General features: G+C 38.7%; 1 protein-coding gene across 4 annotated transcripts in view; it reads right to left on the bottom strand.

The window, feature by feature from the left end:
• Window positions 1–5,368: 5,368 nt before the first annotated feature.
• Window positions 5,369–19,925, bottom strand: part of LOC143728897 (RAC-alpha serine/threonine-protein kinase) — a 145,870-nt gene continuing 131,313 nt past the window's right edge. For 3 of the 4 annotated variants that reach the window (XM_077219801.1, XM_077219802.1, XM_077219800.1), the window contains exons 12-14: window positions 8,040–8,127; window positions 5,879–5,981; window positions 5,369–5,732 (exon numbers count right to left, since the gene is read on the bottom strand). In XM_077219801.1, coding sequence (XP_077075916.1) covers window positions 5,653–5,732; window positions 5,879–5,981; window positions 8,040–8,127 — 271 coding nt within the window. In that variant the 3' untranslated portion in view covers window positions 5,369–5,652. The remainder of the gene's footprint in view (window positions 5,733–5,878; window positions 5,982–8,039; window positions 8,128–19,925) is intronic. The other variant, XR_013199914.1, reaches the window with a different exon arrangement.

Genomic DNA, 19,925 nt, shown 5'->3' with positions numbered 1-19,925 from the left:
AAAACGCCCAAAACGCGACGCTGATGGATTTGACGCTCCTTGCAGCTGAGAGAAGCCAGCTTCCATTGAAAATTAATGACTTCCGGTAGCTTTAGAAGCTCAAGTCGGTGTGTACGTACAGTAAGACAGTAGATATTAAGATCAGGTTTTATTGAAAAAACGGGCCTGACACGGGTTCATTTCACATTTCGATGTCAGCCATAGCATGTTTTCTAAGTGTGCAACCCACGCCAGGTAAAGAATTGTTCATGCGCGTGTGACTTTTCTTCTAAAAGTTTTTCTACATTTAGCTTTAACGGGAATAGAAATGTCATACTGCTTTGTTTCATACTGTATAGCCCATGTTTTTACATGCTTTAAAATTAATAACAGCTTAAGAGATGTTTGCTAAACATTTAAATAGTTAAACATGCTTTAGATTATTTGATTCATATATATAGCTTATGTTATTAAATGTGTTAAAATTTATGCTTGCTTGCTTGAACTGATTACAATGACATTTCTGATTTCTACTGTATATTCTCAATTTCATAAATTATATGTTTATATTGATAAGTTTCCCCCTAAAGCGAGAGATTCATCAACAAACACAAGAGGAGATAGACTTTAATCAAAAAATGTTTCTTTTTTTTTTTTTTTAAACATGGTCTAGCTTTTTGTCTTTCAGTCAGTCCTCTGCTAAAAAGAAGACACAACTCAAATAACTAAAGCTCTTTTTTTTAGAGAAACATATACAATTTTAAAATAGAGATAGCATTTTCAATAAAAAATGTTTCATTTTAGCGAAGTAGAAAAACATTTAAAATATAAAAGCAAAGTAAAAAAATAAAAAAAACAGAAAAATATAAAGATACACAAGCAACCAACATCCAAGATTATTGGAAGGTTTCATTATGGGGATTCTCAGAAATGTTTGATCTGTGCAAATTTTGTCAGCTGTTTATCAAAGGTGTAAAATGTAAATGTAAAAAAATGTAAAAGTCGGCTTGTATGTTATTCATTGTTATGTTACTATGAATCTGTATTTGCAGCTTATTCTCTGGGGTGTAGGGGGACAAATCATACAATTCTTACAATGCCAAATATGTTAAACTGTTTTGCTTCAATGCACTGCAGCACTGTTTTCAAAATGAAGGGTCTTGAAAGATTAGTAAAGAATTCCTTGAAATGCAATTCTTACATGGATTCATATCATAATATTGGGTACCATAAAACATGTAAACAAAACATTTTAAAAGAACGCTAAGCAGTAGATTGTTTGACAATTTCAGTTTGTTTATGCAGTTTAACTATTAATAAACTCACATGAGTATAAACTTCAGTATTGTTTCTTGAAGATTAAGAGTCATGAATGTATGAATACATTTCATAGACAGATCTTATAAATTATAAAATGCACTGACAAAAATAAAAAATAAACCTTTATTACACTAGCTGAAACCATGGCTGTAGAGTTCCATTAAATAGTGCTGTCCTCAAAGGTGCAAAAACAATCTATTATACTGAATTTCTAAATGGATTCTGTTTGAGAAAACTCTGGGTAACAGTATCTAGGCAAATGCATTGAACCTTTGAAAGATCATTCTAATAAAAAGGAATCAAAAGACATTTTTCTCAATCTTTTCTCATTTCTCATAAACTCCAGCATAAGTCTCCATCTGTAATTCATTACTTCTTTTGGTATTCAGGTAATATTGTGATATTCAGGTAATATCAGGTAACACACAAACCATGATACACTACATTCATACTTAAGGACCACATTTTTAAGTACAACTAAAGATGAAAGAAGAGAAGAAAGAAAGTAATACAGATGTGGAACAACATGAAGGTGAGTAAAGAATATACATTTTAATCTTTGGTTGAACCTTTCAAATTTAAGAAACAATGTGCATTTGTGAGAAGCTAGAAAAATGCTAAATAAAGAATTCGACTGAATAATAACCACTGGTGAAATCTTCAAAGTGTGAATCCAGAATGGGAAGGATGGTACTATTAAAGAAGTGGAGTGCATCAATGGGGGGTGTTTTTGTGTAGAAAGTAAATAGTAATAGAAATATTTCGCCCCAAAATGAAAATTCTGTAATTTATTCAACCTTCAAATCTGTACGGCTTTCTTTCTTTAAGTAAGCTTTAATAATGAAAAGGTGTAATGTTCAAAAATGCACTGGCAACTCTTCCAAATAATGGAAGTGAATGGAGACTGGGACCATCACACTGTAATCACACAAGCATTGCGTTTTAACACGTAAAAAGCAAATGAAACCCGTTACAATTAGTTATGCTGTCTACACTGGATGTGGCGCAACACAAGAAGTAGTCAGAAGTTGACTGATGCCCCGTTCTATTTCTGGCACGCTCCACGTGCTTATGCTACTTCTGACAACAGGACAAATGGATTTGGAGAGTTCACTATGACACATCCAGTGTAGGAAGCCTCAAGCTGTTGTGCCTTAACGCCACAATGGTCGTGCTCAGTGTGGACGTGAGGCCTGTTGCATGAAGCCGGTTTCAGTTGCTACCCAGGTAAATTTAAGATTAATATCAGTTTTTCGGGCTCAGGAAGGTGGATTGGTTTTTAGCGGTTCATCGCCATGGTAACTTATGCTACACGGGTAACCCAGAGCAGGTTTTATTCTGGGTTAGAGATTGCAAACCTAAACTTGACCAATCAGCTGTGAGCAAAGTGACATCACATTTATGGTGTAACGCCATAAAGCCCTGTATCTCTTGCTCCAAATTAAAGCAGTTTATAGTGAAATAATTTAGACAAAATTGTCTTTTACGGGAAATTATTTATTATATTTATTTTATATGAATTATAATTATTTATAATTCATATACAATTCATATAATTATTATATGAATTAACAATTAACATTAAACTTTGCATTTAAATTAATATACAGTAAATATATACATATAAATACAATCTTTTAATATAAAGCTTTTAAACTGATTAAGCTTAAGTGTTTTCTTTTGAACTCTTCGTGGACTTATATAAATTATTATACCACGGGCTGTTTAAATACTCGATTCTGATTGGCTGGAAGGTGTGCAGTAAAACCTTTTAATGCACAGGTAGTTCCAGTCAGTTTGATTACAGTTCGAAATGAATCCGCTACTATAAACATTGGTAACCACAGTAACACAGTTACACTTGCAAACAGAGTGAGGGACACATATGAAAACGTTTATTTAGGTAGGCTAAATGGATGATTTTTGCATATTGTTTAATTTGTATGGTGAATATGGCAATTTTGAGAAATGGGCCCAGGCACCAGACGAAATAGAAGACTTGGAGAAGAAGTTGAATGACAAAAAGTGGCACAAAGAATTAACACTGACAGAGCTAGATAAGATCGAAGACGACAAAAATGAGGTCAATAGAGTGCCGAAGTTATGACGTCATTATGTAGGCCAAAACGCGGAAGTGAGTTAGCATTTTAGCACTTCCGGTTCCCTCGCCCTAAAGTCTATGGGTTTTTTTAGAGGTTTTTGCTAAATCGCCTGAAATAAGGTCTGTGGTTAGCAAAGCCTCTAAATATTTTTACGTTTTGATCTATGACATAAAACACACCAGTTATAACCTGCTTGTGGTTTTTTAAACTTTATTGTGTCTGCTTGTGGTTTTTAAACTTTATATAGGCTTCAAAATGTATACATTTTGGATTAACTTGTAAAGATTAACTTGTTAGACAAAACGTGTATGGGGACACAACTCTTTGTTGAACACAAATCTTATTTTTTGCGATTTTCCAAAAGTCTATGGGGAAAATGCATAGCTTTTCGATCGAGGGAACCCATGCGCCGCTAACTTCCGAGTTGTCCTACAAAGTGACGTCATAACTTCGGCACTCTATACGAAAAAAACAACTAAATGGGCAGTTAACACTTTCAGTGACTTTTAGCGCCAAAGACAGAACAATTGTGATTTCGAGACTCTGCTTCTCTTTTAAATGAGACATTGCGGGAGTTTTATGCCTCTGTTCAGTCTACCGCTGGACGCGAATAGGCCTACAGTGTTGCAAGTTTGATGTGTCTCAGAGCAGGTATAAACCGTCACATTACAAAATACAACATCATTAAGTTAGCTAGCTTAAGCAACGAGGGGACTCTTTGAGTTCTCTGTCTCTCTCTTTAAATTATGAATTTAAATAAATGTGATAATTCATTCAAATAAAAGCAATCCGATGGCTCTACTTTATTTAAAGCGGACAGAGTGCTAGAACTAACGAGTCGTAACATAAGAAAATAACACGTCTGTTAAAAAATGACACTGTAAACATCAGTTACAGCTTTAACTTCTTTTTAACTTGGCAAATAACCAAAGTATAAGCGGGATATCTCCGCTTCTCGTCGGGTGGTTCTTCGCCTCTACGTCGTGCATTAAAATCCTTTAATGCATGGCTAGCCGTGGATTATCCTTTAGGCTATTTATTTAAATTCAATTAATTCACTTGCATTTTTCATAACGATCTCTTACTCTTCAGCAGAAAAGTGAATTGTGGTGCTCTCTCAATCAAACTGATGCTATCTGTGTATCGTGTGATTGGCTGTTCGCTGCAAATGACACACTTTCAGGTGCTCTTCCAGGGTTAATCATAAACTCTGGATCAAACTCTGAGTTGACAGAGAATGTTTATATCAGCGTTGTCAGCCCACTGAACCTGATCTAAACCTTAAGGAATGAAAATATATCCATTTATTTATGATCAATATATTATATGGTGTAAATATACTAAAAAATCTATTAAATAATATATTTCGTTAATATATTGTGTTATATATTACAATAAATGTAATAATACACGAGGATTTGACACTTTTCATATGTTGGAAAATATATATTTACATTTACTCTGTAATACCGTTGAGTGTACTTTCAAAACGTGGAAAATAATTGCCTTATTTTACCCAAATTAAGCTTAAATTTAACCCAAAAATATAAGTTTCTAATATAAAAACATACAAAAAAAGTCTGTTTTGTGAGTCACCATTGTGCTGAAGAGTAGAGCCTGTGCTTCAATCCAGCAGACTGAGGAACAGGCTCTATTCTATGCATGTTGCAATATCTAAAAGGATTAAATCTTGCAGTGATATCTGTAAACTGCATTAAGCTGATGTTTAATAAATTCAAATAAATGCCCAGCCTAACATTGTCCCAGCACTCTTTTGTATGTTTCTATATTAGAAACTTATGACTTTGAGTAAAACATCTTTGAGAATTTTAAGGCACTTGTGTTCTTAATACACTCAATTACTGACATACTACAGTGTTAATTTATCGTAAATAGCGGTAAAAAAGCAGCAATTCCTTATTTATTATTCAATATATTGTAATATATAACACAATATATAAATATTTACTAAATATATTATATTGTTCATTAATATATGGAAATATATTTCCGTTCCGTAAGGGAAACCACGTTGGATTTGTATGGTTTTGTCAACTCTAAACCTACTCTGAAGCTCAAGTTTGTTCAACTAGCTTCCTGCAACAGGCCTATGGTATCAAGCTCCACAAATGATAGAACTGAAGTTTTGCCCGGATATTAAAAAATCTGTTTCACATAAGGAAGATTTGGGACTTGAGGGTGAGTAAATGTTCACAAATTTTCTGGGTCTACTATTTTTTTAAAGTGTTCTTTATGCTGTGCCACTGGCAGAATATGAGAACTGAGGGAAGTGGGGTCTTCTATCACTGTCAAAAGACTCCATGTTTTCATCTGGAAAAAAGACAAAATTAAATGAATTATTCTTTTTCATTTTATATCATTATAAAGCAACCTGTAATCACCACTAGATGGCGCCTTCGATATCAACCAAATGTCTGTTGTTTGAGAGTTACTGTAAGCATGTAGTGTAATGTCACCTTGGCCTGGGGGTGTGATGGTGATGGTCTGCCCTGTAAACTCCACATCAAAATAGCGAGTGTCTGTTTCTGAGGTTACCTGAGGCTTAAAAGGTGGAACAAGCTGTGGAGGAACAGAAAAAACATATTATACTTGAGTGACCTCCATTTACAACCTGGAGGGATGTCCATAGCATCCCACATAGCAGCATTGTGACGGCCCAGATCCGGCCCACATCTGGCACACGTGGAAAGATGATCTGGCCCATGCTGCATGGAATGATGGCCCTTGGGTGGCTAACTCCTGTTTGCCAGATCTGGGCCACAAGCATACCATAGCAATGCCACATGTCGGCCTAAAGCAAAGAAATAAACCAGAACTGGACCACAAATATCTGTGTATATTAAATATGGAGTCATCTCAGCCTTAATAAGACTGTTAACAAGCAGAATCACAGAAGGAAAGTAGAGAACAGAAAAAGAGACGAGCAGAAACACAAGAACTACAACTGCCTTCCAGCTGAAGTCGAGTCTAAGATGAAATCAACTGAAAAGAAGACATTAAATCTCTGAAGATCTCAGCAGAGGAGGATTAAACAACTCCACAAACAGCATTACCAGTTTCACTAATTACTAACCAGATTGACTTTGTTTGTTTTTTTAAGTTTAAGTTTTTTATTAAGAATTAACTGTTTTTTTTTTTTTTTAATTTATTTATTTGTAGTCACCATAACAGTGATTAGTGTTTTCATTAGTTGTGCTCTTATCTTTTGTCTTTTTTGGTTGCTGTGACAATTAGCAAATAAAGCAAAAGTGAAATGAGATCAGGTGATGATGATTACATCTTGATCTTGATCATCATGAAATAGACTCATTGATGTCCTTTGAATATAACAATTGTGTGGTTGTATCAATACATTCACATTAGACACCCTGTGTTACTGCAGCAATCAGTTAGAAGATTTTAACAGCAATCAGTTTTATCAAACATGAGCACAAGTTATCCTGAGCTGACATAAACAGATGTCAACAATGGTAACAATTAACAAAATATTTAGATAAATCAACTCTGAACATCACAAAAAAGCCACTACACAGAAACAACAAACTGTCAAAACAAAAACAACAGCAAAAATAAAAGCAAATATTTAGAATTAAACAAAATAATAGGACAGTTCAGCTGCATAATGTATTCATGCAGCAATGCATGCTGGGAGTTTTGTACTATGCTGGTACCCAGCATGCATTGCAACAAGGTACATTTGATTGCCACCATTGTTGAGATTCATGTGCTGATTGTTGATATCTGTGTTTGTCATTGTTGATTAGCTTTTTGTGCGCTTAAACTTGATAAAATCTTCTAACTGAATTTTATAATACTGCTGAATGTCACAGTATTTGTAACGTAAATCTCCGATTTAACTTTAATCATCAGGCCATTTCATTATGATTTTAGAACCACCAACAGGTCACCATCACCACCTGATCTCAGTTTGCTTTAGCTTCCTTTACTAATGCAAATGTGCTTAACATACACACCGTCAAAGCAGCCAATAAAGATAAAATACGAGTTACGAGCCCAACTAATGGAAACACTAATCACTGTTATGGTGACTTCAAATGAAAGTTAAACCACTGTTAATTCTCAATAAAACTTTTGTAGACGTCTGACAGAAATAAACTCAGTCTTGTTAGTAATAAGTGAAGCTGGTAATGCTGTTTGTGGAGTTGTTTAATCCTCCTCTGCTGAGATCTTAAGAGATTTAATGTCTTCTTTTCTCTTCAGTTGAATTCATCTAAAGCTGTGGCTGAAGTCAGTTGTAGTTCTTGTGTTTCTGCTCGTCTCTTTTTCTGTTCTCTTCTTTCCTTCAGTGATTCTGCTTGTTAAACAGGCTTATTAAGGCTGAGATGACTCCATATTTAATATACACAGATTGTGTGGCTTAGATAAGTTCCAGTTCTAGTTTATTTCTTTGCTCTGGCTGACATGTGGCAGTGCTATGGCCTGCTTGCGGCCCAGATCTAGCAAACAGGAGTGAGCCGCTCTAGGGCCGTCATTCCATGCAGCATGTGGGCCAGATCATTATTCTACATGTGCCAGATGTGGGCCGGATCTGGGCCGTCACAATGTTACTATGTAGCATTTTGTCAATGACTGTATGCTGTTGTTATTATTATTCACCTTCTTCTCATAAACATCTTGCCACTCAATGCGTTCAAAGAACTTATGCTGCATGATTTCTTTTGCATCATCTGGACCTCCACCTAACCTGCAGACAAAAACAACAACCCATGAACAGATACAGTGTTGCCAACCTAGCGCCTTTGTCGCTATTTTTAGCGACTTTTCAGACCCCTTTAGCGACATTTTTTTTAAAAAAGCAACTAGCGACAAATCTAGCGACTTTTTTAGACCTCCAGATGTTGCCAGTACTGTTCTGCGAGCGCGAGCTCTTGCTTTCTCCCTGCCGTCACTCTCTCTAACTGCATCTACCTTGTTCAGTGAATGGCTGAGACGAGCAGCAGCACATTCATGTGTTGAGCGCGCGCCAGTTTTTTTTTCCCCCACGGACTTGTCACTTATCTGCTTCTCTTTTGTTTTATTTTTAAAGAGTTTTGTTTGACCATTTTAATTTACTTTCTTTTCTTGTGCTTATTACTTGTAATACTCGCTATCACAGAGCTTTCACCCAGTTCCCGAACTCTCTCAATTCAGATAATTTTACACATATAAAAAGATTTAGTCATTCACTATATCATAGCTACTTGTTCTATTTTCTGACAAAAATAATATAGGCAATGAGAACAGTTTTATTGGACATTCGGCTATATTATATTATATTATATTAAAATGCAGAATGTTAGCATGAATTTAGAGGGAAAACACATTAGGCAGGCAGAGCGCAAGTACGACGCGATGACGTCATGAATATGCTAATTAGCACATGACATCATAGCGACATTTGGCGACTTTTAGGGAAGGCGTCAGCTACTTTCCTTTGAAAATAGTTGGCAACAGTGAACAGATAAACAAACACCTGAACAGCCAGATTCCCTGGTTGCCTTTAAGGCCTCTTTCAATAACAACATTCAGAGAACTGTTAACAAAATCACACACTCATACGCAAATGTATGCTTTCACTAATGTTTCACAGTCACACTTTTTTTTTTTTTTTTGGTTCTATGTTACAACAAAGCACAGCAATTCTTGCTCTTTCACAGCAATTCCTTAAAACATAACATAGCTTTTCCCACCCTGAGTCATTCTAAACACCGGGTAAATGGGATCCTGGGTTTAGGTTATTTTGCTTCATGTTCACTTTGCTCATAATTTACCAAGTGTTAAAATTGAATCCTGGGTATGCATAAGATGACATGTCGCACTGTATATTCCTAAACCCTGGGTTAACTTTGTTATTTGCATCCCAGTCGACACATTGATCTTACAGTGATCTCTCCATTTGATCACAATGTGAGTTCACAGTGAGCTAAAAGTGGAACCGCACTGTGCACTCACTGTGTGCTCATATTATGGCCACAATGTTAGTCACCACAGTTAGAAATGTTATTGGACATGGACTCCAACGTCGTCCAGATGTGAAATTTTGATTGAAAATGAAAATTGGGCTGACGTCTAAACATTTGGTGTCAGGCTCCACAAACAGCATTACCAGCTTCACTTATTACAAACCACATTTACTTTATTTCTGTCATATTAGTGGAAAAGTTCTTATTAAGACTTACAAAGGTTTAGATGTTGATAATTTATTGAAATTAATAGTTTGCTTTGATGTCACCATTATGGTGATAAGTGTTTGCTTTAGTTGGGCAGTTTGACAATTTTTTAACGCTGTAACTGTTTATGACAAGAACAGTAAACGAAAATTTGATTCTAATTGATGATTATATAATCATGTAGAAACCCTGGATTGTTATGATCATGTAAAATTTATACCAGAGACAAGTCCTTGGATAATATCTTTATTATCAACAAGTAGCCAATATACTTGATAACATTTTCTCTTGCTATATCAAACACTTACAGCAGCCAGAGAAAAACTAACATCAAATAGTCAAGGCCAAAGAGCCCAAATAAAGCAAACACTGACCACAATGGTGACCAAACTATTACTTTCAAACAAACGTTTTTTAAGTGGTTCAGTCCTGTGTCTGCTGGGAAACTTTATAAGAATGTTAAGGAAAAACTTGATAGTACATTCATCAGGGGATATTTGTAGCGTCAGTGTCATTAACTGGACGGACGCAGCACCGACTTGTTTACATCCTGATATTATATTTTGCTGAATGTACTATCAAGTTTTTCCTGTATGTACTTTTCGGACTATAAGGGTAAGAATAAAACTCCCCGCTTCTAAATTACAGTTGTGAAATGTTCCTCTACCCAGGGTTAAAGCTGTGTTTAAATCGAATAACCCAGGGTTAAGTCCAGTGTGAAAAGCCCTATTCTGATTCACACTGTACCCATCAATATTTTAATTAGATAGTCTGAGTTGGTTTTAGAGGGGTTTTGACCCCTCAGGCTTGGAGACCACCTGGCCAGCAAGCTAAAAGACAACCAGCTACTTACAATTTAAACAGGCTAAGACTAGACAAACAACTTAAGTTTCATTTTAGCTGTTTTACTCAGCAGGGATAAAAAGTGTAATGGCATAAAAATATTATGTCACACATGACTATTTTTAAGACTGCTAATTTGTGTCCTTAATAGCTTCTGATTAATTTAAACTATAATAACATCAGTAACCATAACATCTGCTCAAATCTATATCACACGCTGTTCTTCTGCCAAATAAACTGTAACTAGAAGTTATAAGACTTTACCCAGTCAACACGTTGATATCACAGTGATCTCTCCATATGATCACAATGTGAGATCACAGTGAGCTAAAAGTGTAACCTCACAGTGCACTCACTGTGTGCTCATATTATGGCCAGAAATGTGAGTCACCCCAGCAAGAAATGTTATTGGACATGGACTCCAACATCGCCCAGATGTCAAATTTTTGTTGAAAAAAAAAAATTGGGTTGACCTAAATATTTGATGTCAGGCTCCAACTTCATTGAACAACTCCACAAACTGGAGCTTTATACCAGCTTATTAGCTTACCAGTTTCACGTATTACTAACTAGATTGACTTTATTTCTGTCATATGTGTGAAAAAATTCTTATTGAGATTAACAGAGGTTTAGATGTTGATAATTTATTGAAATAAATATTTTGGTTTGATGTCACCATTATGGTGATCGGTATTTACTTTAATTGGTCAGTTTGACTCTTGATGTTTTTATGTTATGTAACTAACGTAACTTAAGGCATCAATGAGAATATCACAATGACAATGAATTAATTATATTAATGATATTTAAGCACTAGAAATTAGAATTAGGTTTGGCTCTTGAATTGAATTGGGATGTACCTATACCTACTTAAATAATAGTCATTTGGTCTGTTCCTAAAGCGGTAAACTTCATTGTGGGATGTAAGTCCAAAGCTTTTGTAAAAGCCTGGTCAAGACCATTCAACAAGGAGTGCATAACTAAGGTCAACGGGTTCTCTAACGTCTTATCAGCCGGTCAGGCTCTACCCTATGTCTAACTGATCTTCGCACTTCTGCGTCTTCTTGTTGTAGGACATCATTCACACTCAAATCCTCAGGTTCATGTCGCTCTGATTGTTCATTATGGTTTTCTTTCTTCACAGGTTCTTCTTTGTCTCCATGTTCTTTTTCAGGTATGGTTTGCACCACATCATCTTTCTCAACTTCAGAACTCATCTTATCATCTTTCTTTCCTATGTCATTTGGCAAATCATTACCCCCTTTCACTTTGTGAAGCTTTCCTTTCCAATTCTCTGTTGGCTGGAATACCTCAGCTTCAGGTCTCAGGCTCGATTCCTCAGGGCTTGTGTTGGGGTTTTCCTCTCCTGAAGAAGGCCTAGGGTCAGTCTGAGGGATTTCATGGACAACAGTGCTGACTCACTTCTGCTTCCATGGATGGAGCCAGGAAGCCACAAGGTAAGAGCAAGTCACGATGCAGTGTCCTTTCAGGGCCATCAGAATGAACAGTTGTAGCTCTCCTGCAGATTTTCTTTGAGCCTTTTCACATAATCAGTGTGAGTGGTTCTGCTCTGCCCCTCTGGGTGTAGTCCGAACGCCACATCGATAGGGAGGTTTGGCTGTTTCCCAAACATTAACTGGTAAGTTTAAGTATTTCTGGTAAATTGTATGCTTGCACTAAAGGCTGTACATAGTCACGCCACTTGGCCTTACTTTCTTCTTCTAGAGTCCCAAGCATCTCCAAAAGCGTTCTATTGAATCGTTCCACAGGATTGCCGCGTGGGTGATAAGGGTTGGTTCTGGTTTTCTTGATCCCCAACAGCAGGCAAAGGTCTTTGATTACAACAGATTCGAAGTCCCTACCTTGATCGATATGTAGACGCTCAGGTATACCATAGTGAACAAAGAAACCGTTCCACAACGTCTTGGCTACTATCTTGGCCTTCTGGTCTGCAGTAGGTACTGCAACAGCAAATTTTGTAAAATAGTCAGTTATTGTGACAGAATGTCATTTGTCCGACGGCCATCAGGTTCCAAAAACAGGTAATCCATGCAGACTAGTTCGAGCGGTCTGCTGGTCCTAATGTTCACAAGACGGGCTGTCCTCTCAGCTTGTGCTTTGCGATGAATACATCTTTCACAGGTTCGCAAATTCTTATCTACGTCTGTATCTACGACATTTTTGGCCAATAAAAATGTGTGCATACAAGGTCTATGGTCCTCTCGAATCCCATGTGTCCTACTGAATCGTGGAGACCTTCTAGAGCTGTTTCAAGATATTTTGTGGGAAGAACCAGCTGGAGAAATGGTTCACGGCTGTTCATCCTTTTACGGCAAAGGACTGCCATTGTCAATGACGAGCTGATCCTGCACTCGAAGCATGAGTTGGACTTCTTTGACCTCTTTCTGTCTGACACGATAGGAGAGGTGCTTTCCTGTGGTGAGTATGTCCATAATTCTGCTGATTACTGGATCAGCTCTCTTTTCTGCAGCCCATTCCAACTGTGACATTCTCAGAAGGGTGCTGGATCCTGGAAGCATATCAGCATGAGTGAACTCGGCTGGGATAGCACTTGCATCCATAGCAAGGGATTCCACAATCACAGGCAAGTGATTACTCTCTTCCCCTGTACTGAAAGCTCCATCTAGCCCGTGCCTCTGGCATACAGCTTTAATTGCTTCTTTTGGAAAAGTAGTGTCACTCTGTTCTTTTAGTGGAAGGGTTGAAGACCATAAACAGCTGCGCTCTACCAGGCAAACTAAAACTCTGGTGCTTTCAGTTTGGTCTACTGCCGTGATTGCTGTGGCCACTGACTGTGTACAAGGTTTCTTTGACAACAGTGGATAAGCTGGAAGCGTTAATAAGTTCATATATCAGGAAATGGTTGGGAGTTCAACGCTGCCTCAGCAGAGTGGGACTTTATAGTAAAGGAATATTGCAGCTGCCAGTCTCTGCTTTAACCGAGGAGTTTAAGTGGGCCATGGTCAGACTGGAAATTACCTTAGTAGAGTCACGCGACAAATGTGTAAGGGAGGCAGGACCTGTGTTAAAAACTGGTAGAAAGTGGTCAGCAAAGAAATCTTTGGAAGAGGCAGAGGCTGCCCTTCAAATTGGTGATATTGTGGGACAGGTACAGAATGGCAGAGGGGGTTATGGGCTCAGTTTAGCTCCTCCTAAATGGCACAAGGCAGCCCCAGCTCAAAGGAGGAAGCTGGTAGTCAACGAGGTGCGAAAGCAGGAGGAGAGGATGAGGTGTATAAAGGCCATTTCCCAGGCCAAGCAGGGAGAGTGGATGAGATGGGAGGGTGTGGAACAACGCAAGATCGGCTGGCAAAACCTTTGGTCAATGGAAGAGAGTAGGATCAGTTTCCTTATCAGGTCAACATATGATGTTTTCTCATCACCACAGAACCTAAACCTCTGGGTAGGAGAGGATCCCTCTTGTCCTTTGTCTTCATCACCTGCCACATTAAGGCACATTTTGACAGGATGTAAGGTGGCTCTTAGCCAGGGTCGGTTTACTTGGCGCCATGACCAAGTACTGCGATGTTTGGCTTCAGCATTGGAAGATAAGCGTAACATGACCAATAAGTTGCCACCTGTTCTAGCAAAACATTACACACAGAAGACAATATTCCTCCGCCCAGGCGAGCAAGCACCAAGAAAAGGTGTTAAAACCAGTTATCGCGCAGGACAACTGGAAGCTGCTAGGGACTGGAAAATGCTGGCTGATCTTGATCAATGGCTTATTTTTCCACCTGAGATTGCCACCACTAACCTCCGACCAGATATTGTTTTGTGGTCTGGATCAGCACGCATTTTTCAACTGATAGAGTCAGTGGTGGAAAGAGTACTGAAAAAACATACTCAAGTAAAAGTAGCATTACATTCCAAAAAATGTAGTGTGAGTAGAGTAAAAAGTACTTGTCCAAAAAACTACTTGAGTAAGAGTAAAAAAGTAGCTTATTTAAAAGTACTCATGAGTAGTGAGTAGTGAGTACTGAGCTGCGGATTCTACCCCTTACAATAAACATTGTGCACTACAATTTATAAATTAAAAAAAATTGTACATACTGTAATTCACATTATATTTTGTTCTTTGTTAGAAAGATTGAAGAATATCTATCATCCATCTTTTTAAAATGCATCAAATAGAGAGATTAAAAAATACCCAATTTCTCTCCAAAACGGTATCAATGTTAGTGTTTTGATAAATGAGAATCACTAATATTATCAGATTACCTCACCTAATGCACTGAAAAAGGCTAAGATAGTGAGCTAACACCAATTACACACTTTAATTCCATGATATTAAATATGTTACAATTTAAATGTAAATGCACATTGTTCTAGAAGGGTGGCCTCATCCCTTACATTTTACACGGCTACATTTGCTCACATTGTAATGCTGATAGTATAATTTGTAAGGAAAATTGTGCATTAAATAGGGAAGTTATATCCAGGAAACTTTTACAAAAGAAACAAACAAACACACACACACACACGCACACACACACACACACACACACACACACACACACACACACACACACACACACACACACACACACACACACACACACACACACACACACACACACAAATACATGTCTCTTTGTAGTCTCGGTGAAGCTGTTTTATCAGCAGCATCCACACACACACAAAAAAAAAGTTCAACATGAAAAAATGTTTTTGCGCAAGTGCACCTGCCAAATGAAGACGGATTGTAATGGATCAATCAAAAAACGTTGTTTATTAACGAGCTGTAGTCACGCACTGACAGAAATGCAGTTCAAGTTAACGCAATGGTTCATAGAGTGTACTGATTCTGAATCTGGCGGCATGGCGAGCGCGAGACGCGGCAGTGCACAGATTGTGACGCGCGTCTCTCTATAATGTGATTTTGAAGTAAATGGGAGCGGGAATTCACCGCATTATGAACTCGTCACGCAATACCCCCAGCCTCAGACCAAATGTTAGGCCCTGTAGACAGGCCAGCCTATATAAATATCATATTAAGCAGAAATGTGAAATGTACCTTATTAGAGGATTGATATCTGGATTGATGCGTGAAGAATGCACTTCTACAGCAGTCACGAGTAACAGCAGGAATAGGCGGTTAAAGTTGTCTATGCTTAATTTGATTTGATGACAGTCACGAGACCGCTTACTCAATCCAATCACGTTGATGGATAAAAATAAAATACATTTAAAACAAGCATGTAACGAGTAACGACCACAAACAGAAGGAAAATAGCGATACATCACTTAAAATGTACTCAAGTAAAAGTAAAATTAGAAAATTTTAAACTACTCAAAAAAGTACAATTTCTGAAAAAAACTACTTAATTACAGTAACGTGAGTATTTGTAATTCGTTACTTCACACCCCTGGATAGAGTTAACAGTGCCATGGGAGGATGCTGTAGATGAGGCATATGAGAGGAAGAAACTACGGTATGCTCAGGCCACTGAAGCAGAACAGCGAGGATGGAGAGTCCGGGTTTATCCAGTGGAAGTGGGTTGTCGAGGATTTGTGGCACACTCTACAACCCGGTTCCTCGGAGACGTCAGATTCAGTGGCCAAGAGTTGCGTCGCACAGTAATGAACTTATCTGAAGCAGCAGAGAGGAGCAGCAACTGGCTGTGGTTGAGACGGAAAGATTCTGGCTGGCTGTATACAGGCCGCCACGCTACGGTTTCGAAGAATTCTTGAAAACTCGAAGAGTCTGTTGGTTTATTTGTATATTTTGCATTGTAATATTATGTTCCTGTGTATTTTGCGTGAATGAGGATTGGTGTTTGGACAGATATTGTGTTTTGCGGTAGTATGCCATACGGAACCGTTGCCACTGACCTGCTTTAACGACGGCAGTGGGGCTTGACAGCCTTAGTCAAACGGGTTGGCGCGTATGGTCGGGTTGCAGAGAGATTGTGGTTAGGTCACATGCAAACTATGAGGAAGGAGCAACCTCAGCAGCAGGAGGGAGGTAAAGGTCAGTAAGCTGGGCTGAGTTGAGTGGGGGATGGAGGGGGGTGGCTCTGGGACGCCAGAGTCACTGTCGAGCCCTCTTGAGGTGTCGTGGGCTAGTCGACGAAACACTGAGGACGGAAGGTGACCACTTGAAGACCCTAGAGATGTTCCCTACTCAGCTCAATCCAGATGGCTGTTATGGGGGGACCGCACTGTGGCTGCAGCTGTTGTGTGTGCTGACGCGCAAATACACTGCAGCTATTAACACCAGACAGAAGGAGATTCACATCACCATATGGAAAGAAGCATAGGTTACTGTAAAGCTACGTCTTAGTTGGTGCTTATCTTGGCGAAAGACGAGTACAAATCAGCATGAAGTGTTAATATCTACTCTGGTGTAATGGAAATCTTAGAAACTTTGACAGGAACTGCAACACTCTATCGTCTTCAGCTTCGGCACTCAGATCTGGCTGATAAGTCACACAATCTCATCAAGTTCATGTGGACGCCTGGATAAGCCGTTGGCGTCTTGATTTCTCTTGCCAGCCCGATACTGGATACTGAAGTTGAAGTTTGACAGGGCTGCTAGCCACCGGTGGCAACGTCTAGTTTGGCGGATGATAATACATAAGTCAGGAGGTTGTTATCGGTGACAACAGTGAATTCAGCTCCATAGAGATAGACAATTTGTCAGTTATTGCCCACTTAAGGGCAAGAAATTCTAGCTTATGTGTGGGGTATGTCCTCTCACAGTTTGAAAACCCCCTACTGGCGTAGGCAACAACTTTCATCTGTCCATCCTGCTGTTGATACAGAGCCACCCCAAGGCCATGAAGACTAGCATCGGTATGGAGAACATATGGCAGTTGAGGATTGGCAAAGCCCAAAATTGGAGCAGTTGTTAACCCCCTGTGGTCGGCTATCGCACCGGCGCGATAGTCTCGCTTTTTTTCTTATCAGTGCAAAAGAAACTCAAATAACTCCGTCAATTTTTGTCATACAGGCAAGTGTTATACATCATTAAAAACTGTTAAATGTCTTCTTTTTTTTGTACACTAATAATAAAAACAAAAAGTTGTGTTTTTCGTAAAATAAAGAAAAAAAACATGATGCACGTTCTGTCTTCTCTCTCAATGTGAAATTCATTCTGAAACGCAACAGAAAATTATCTGTAACTCAGCCAGAGTCCTGCACGGGTTCGGGTACCCAAATTTTGCTCAAACGGGTGAAAAATATCCAACTGTGTCGGATACGGATGCGGGTCGGGTCGGACACGGGGAAACGCGGGTCTAAACACGGGTTCAAAACAGTCACGTGCAAATGTAAAAATGAATGCATATTTTTAGGAACACATCTACAAAACTATGCCTGCCCTGTATTTCAAGTTGATAAAATATTTATTTTTAGTTTATTTGAGCCCTCGCCCTCCCATGAGTCTCTAGGCCTAACGTTACATTCACTTTTAAAAAATCACAACCACTCGAACTGCTGCATGAGTCGTCTAGATGGATAGTGAGGAGTTGAAAAAAAAAATAGCTAGAGGAGATTATAAAGTTGTCGACAATACTCAAGTCAAGTGTGTGGGAGAAATTTGGAGTCATCTCTGATGAAGAAAGCAACATTGTGAAAGGCTTTGCTGCATGCAAAACCTGCCTTAAAGTTTTCGTGTTCGATAGCCGAAAATATGGAACTTCGTCGCTGAGGAAGCACGCAGATACCTGCAGTAACAAACCGAACACCAGTTCTATCGAACAGTATCTTTCAAAGGGGACAGAACTGAAGGTGCCTCGTAGAGATGATAAGGATACCATAACCAGGCTGTCTGTGAACTTTGTATGCAATGATATTAGACCCTTTGATGCAGTACACGGCGAGGGATTTTTTGCATTAGCACAAGGGTTGATAGATGTTGGTGCTCGGGCTGGTCGTGTGGATGTTAAACAACTACTGCCTGACCCTACGACGGTTTCTGGTGGTGTTAACAAATATGCAGAGATTCGCCAAAAACTAATCCCAGAACTTAAAATGCAGTTGGAGGAGAGTAATGGAGCTGTTACATTGGACATGTGGACTGACGATTACAGAAAAAACGGCTACCTTTGTGTTACTCTGCACTACATTAACAATAAGTGGGAGCTTATCGAACGAGTGCTGTGTACCTCTGAGTGGGACAGTTCACTGCGTAAAACGGCTGACAACATTAAACCAGCCATCATCAGCGCATTGCGTAAATTTGGCATTGATGACTTCTACTCCAAACTCGTGTATGTGACAGATAGGGGCGCAAATATTGTTGCAGCCCTGCGTACAGTGACCAGATTGAGCTGCGCTGCTCATATTTTTAATACTGTCCTGTACACTACATTCAAACCGTTACAGGATATGTATGGGGAAGAAGTAACTGCAATGATTGACTCGGCCAAGTCACTGGTGACATATTTCAAGCAGACCAACCTCCAGGCTCGGCTGAAAAAGACTCTTAAAAACTCTGTAGAGACACGTTGGAATTCCCTGCATACAATGCTAGAGTCTATCAGCAGTCAATATGAAGACATCCGCGCACTTCTGGAAGAGCGAGGGGAAGTTGACCGCCTCACAAATTTGGATGAAGAGGTCCTCTCCGACTTTGTTGCATTCCTGGAGCGATTTAAGGAAGCCACTAAAGCGTTAGAGGCATCGAAAACCCCGACCCTCCATCTAACCATTGTTTGGTATGAGCGCATCAGACGCCACTTGCGAGCTTCTTCAAATGATAGCATGACCATTTCCTCACTGAAGGAGAAATGCCTCAGTATCCTCAAGGACAAGTTCGAAATTCATCGTTTGCACAGACTTGCAATGTTCCTGCATCCTAAACTAAAAAGTATGAAGCTACTTGCTGCTGACAGTGAAGTGGCAAGCGTGCACAGTGAGATGCGGCGCCTTGTGAAAGGTCAGTATTAATGCAACACAGCCACAGGGGGATGAAAATTATATTTTTATTAAATAACATTTGAAACCCTGTATAAACTGAACACCAAAATAACAATATTAACTATTGAGAGGTTCTTGAAAAATGTCACAAAGAAACCACCCCTTCGGATGTTATCACCCGATTGAATGGACATTATCAGTGGTTATAAGAAATGGCAAAAGTAGCCTAATGATTATTGAATAGGCCTATGTCAAATATAGCCAGGAGACAGAACAGTCTGTTTTCTTTCGTTTTGAATTGTTTTGTTTAAAAGTACACATTTCAAGCTTGCTATATATTTATCAGGTCTGTGATGCATGTAGCTTATACGCTGAGTTTCGTTAATTTCTGCAGTTCATGCGCCGTTGCCTCCGCTCCGTGTCCTGATGCCTGCTATTACTTCTTATTTATTAAATTCAGACAATTGGTTATAAAACATTGATTAAAATTAAGATAAAATTAATACAGAACGAAATTCACTTTAAAGAAATGCTTTATACAATAAGAAACTTAATGAAGTGGTCAATAACGTCTGCCCACTCTGTCTCCCGACATATTGCACAA

Source organism: Siphateles boraxobius, unplaced genomic scaffold (genome assembly GCF_051911475.1).
Source record: "Siphateles boraxobius isolate OS27281-9 unplaced genomic scaffold, OSU_SipBor_1 8, whole genome shotgun sequence".
Lineage (NCBI taxonomy): Eukaryota > Metazoa > Chordata > Actinopteri > Cypriniformes > Leuciscidae > Siphateles > Siphateles boraxobius.
Note: the sequence above shows the minus strand (reverse complement) of the source record. Positions and strands in the feature narration are given on the sequence as shown.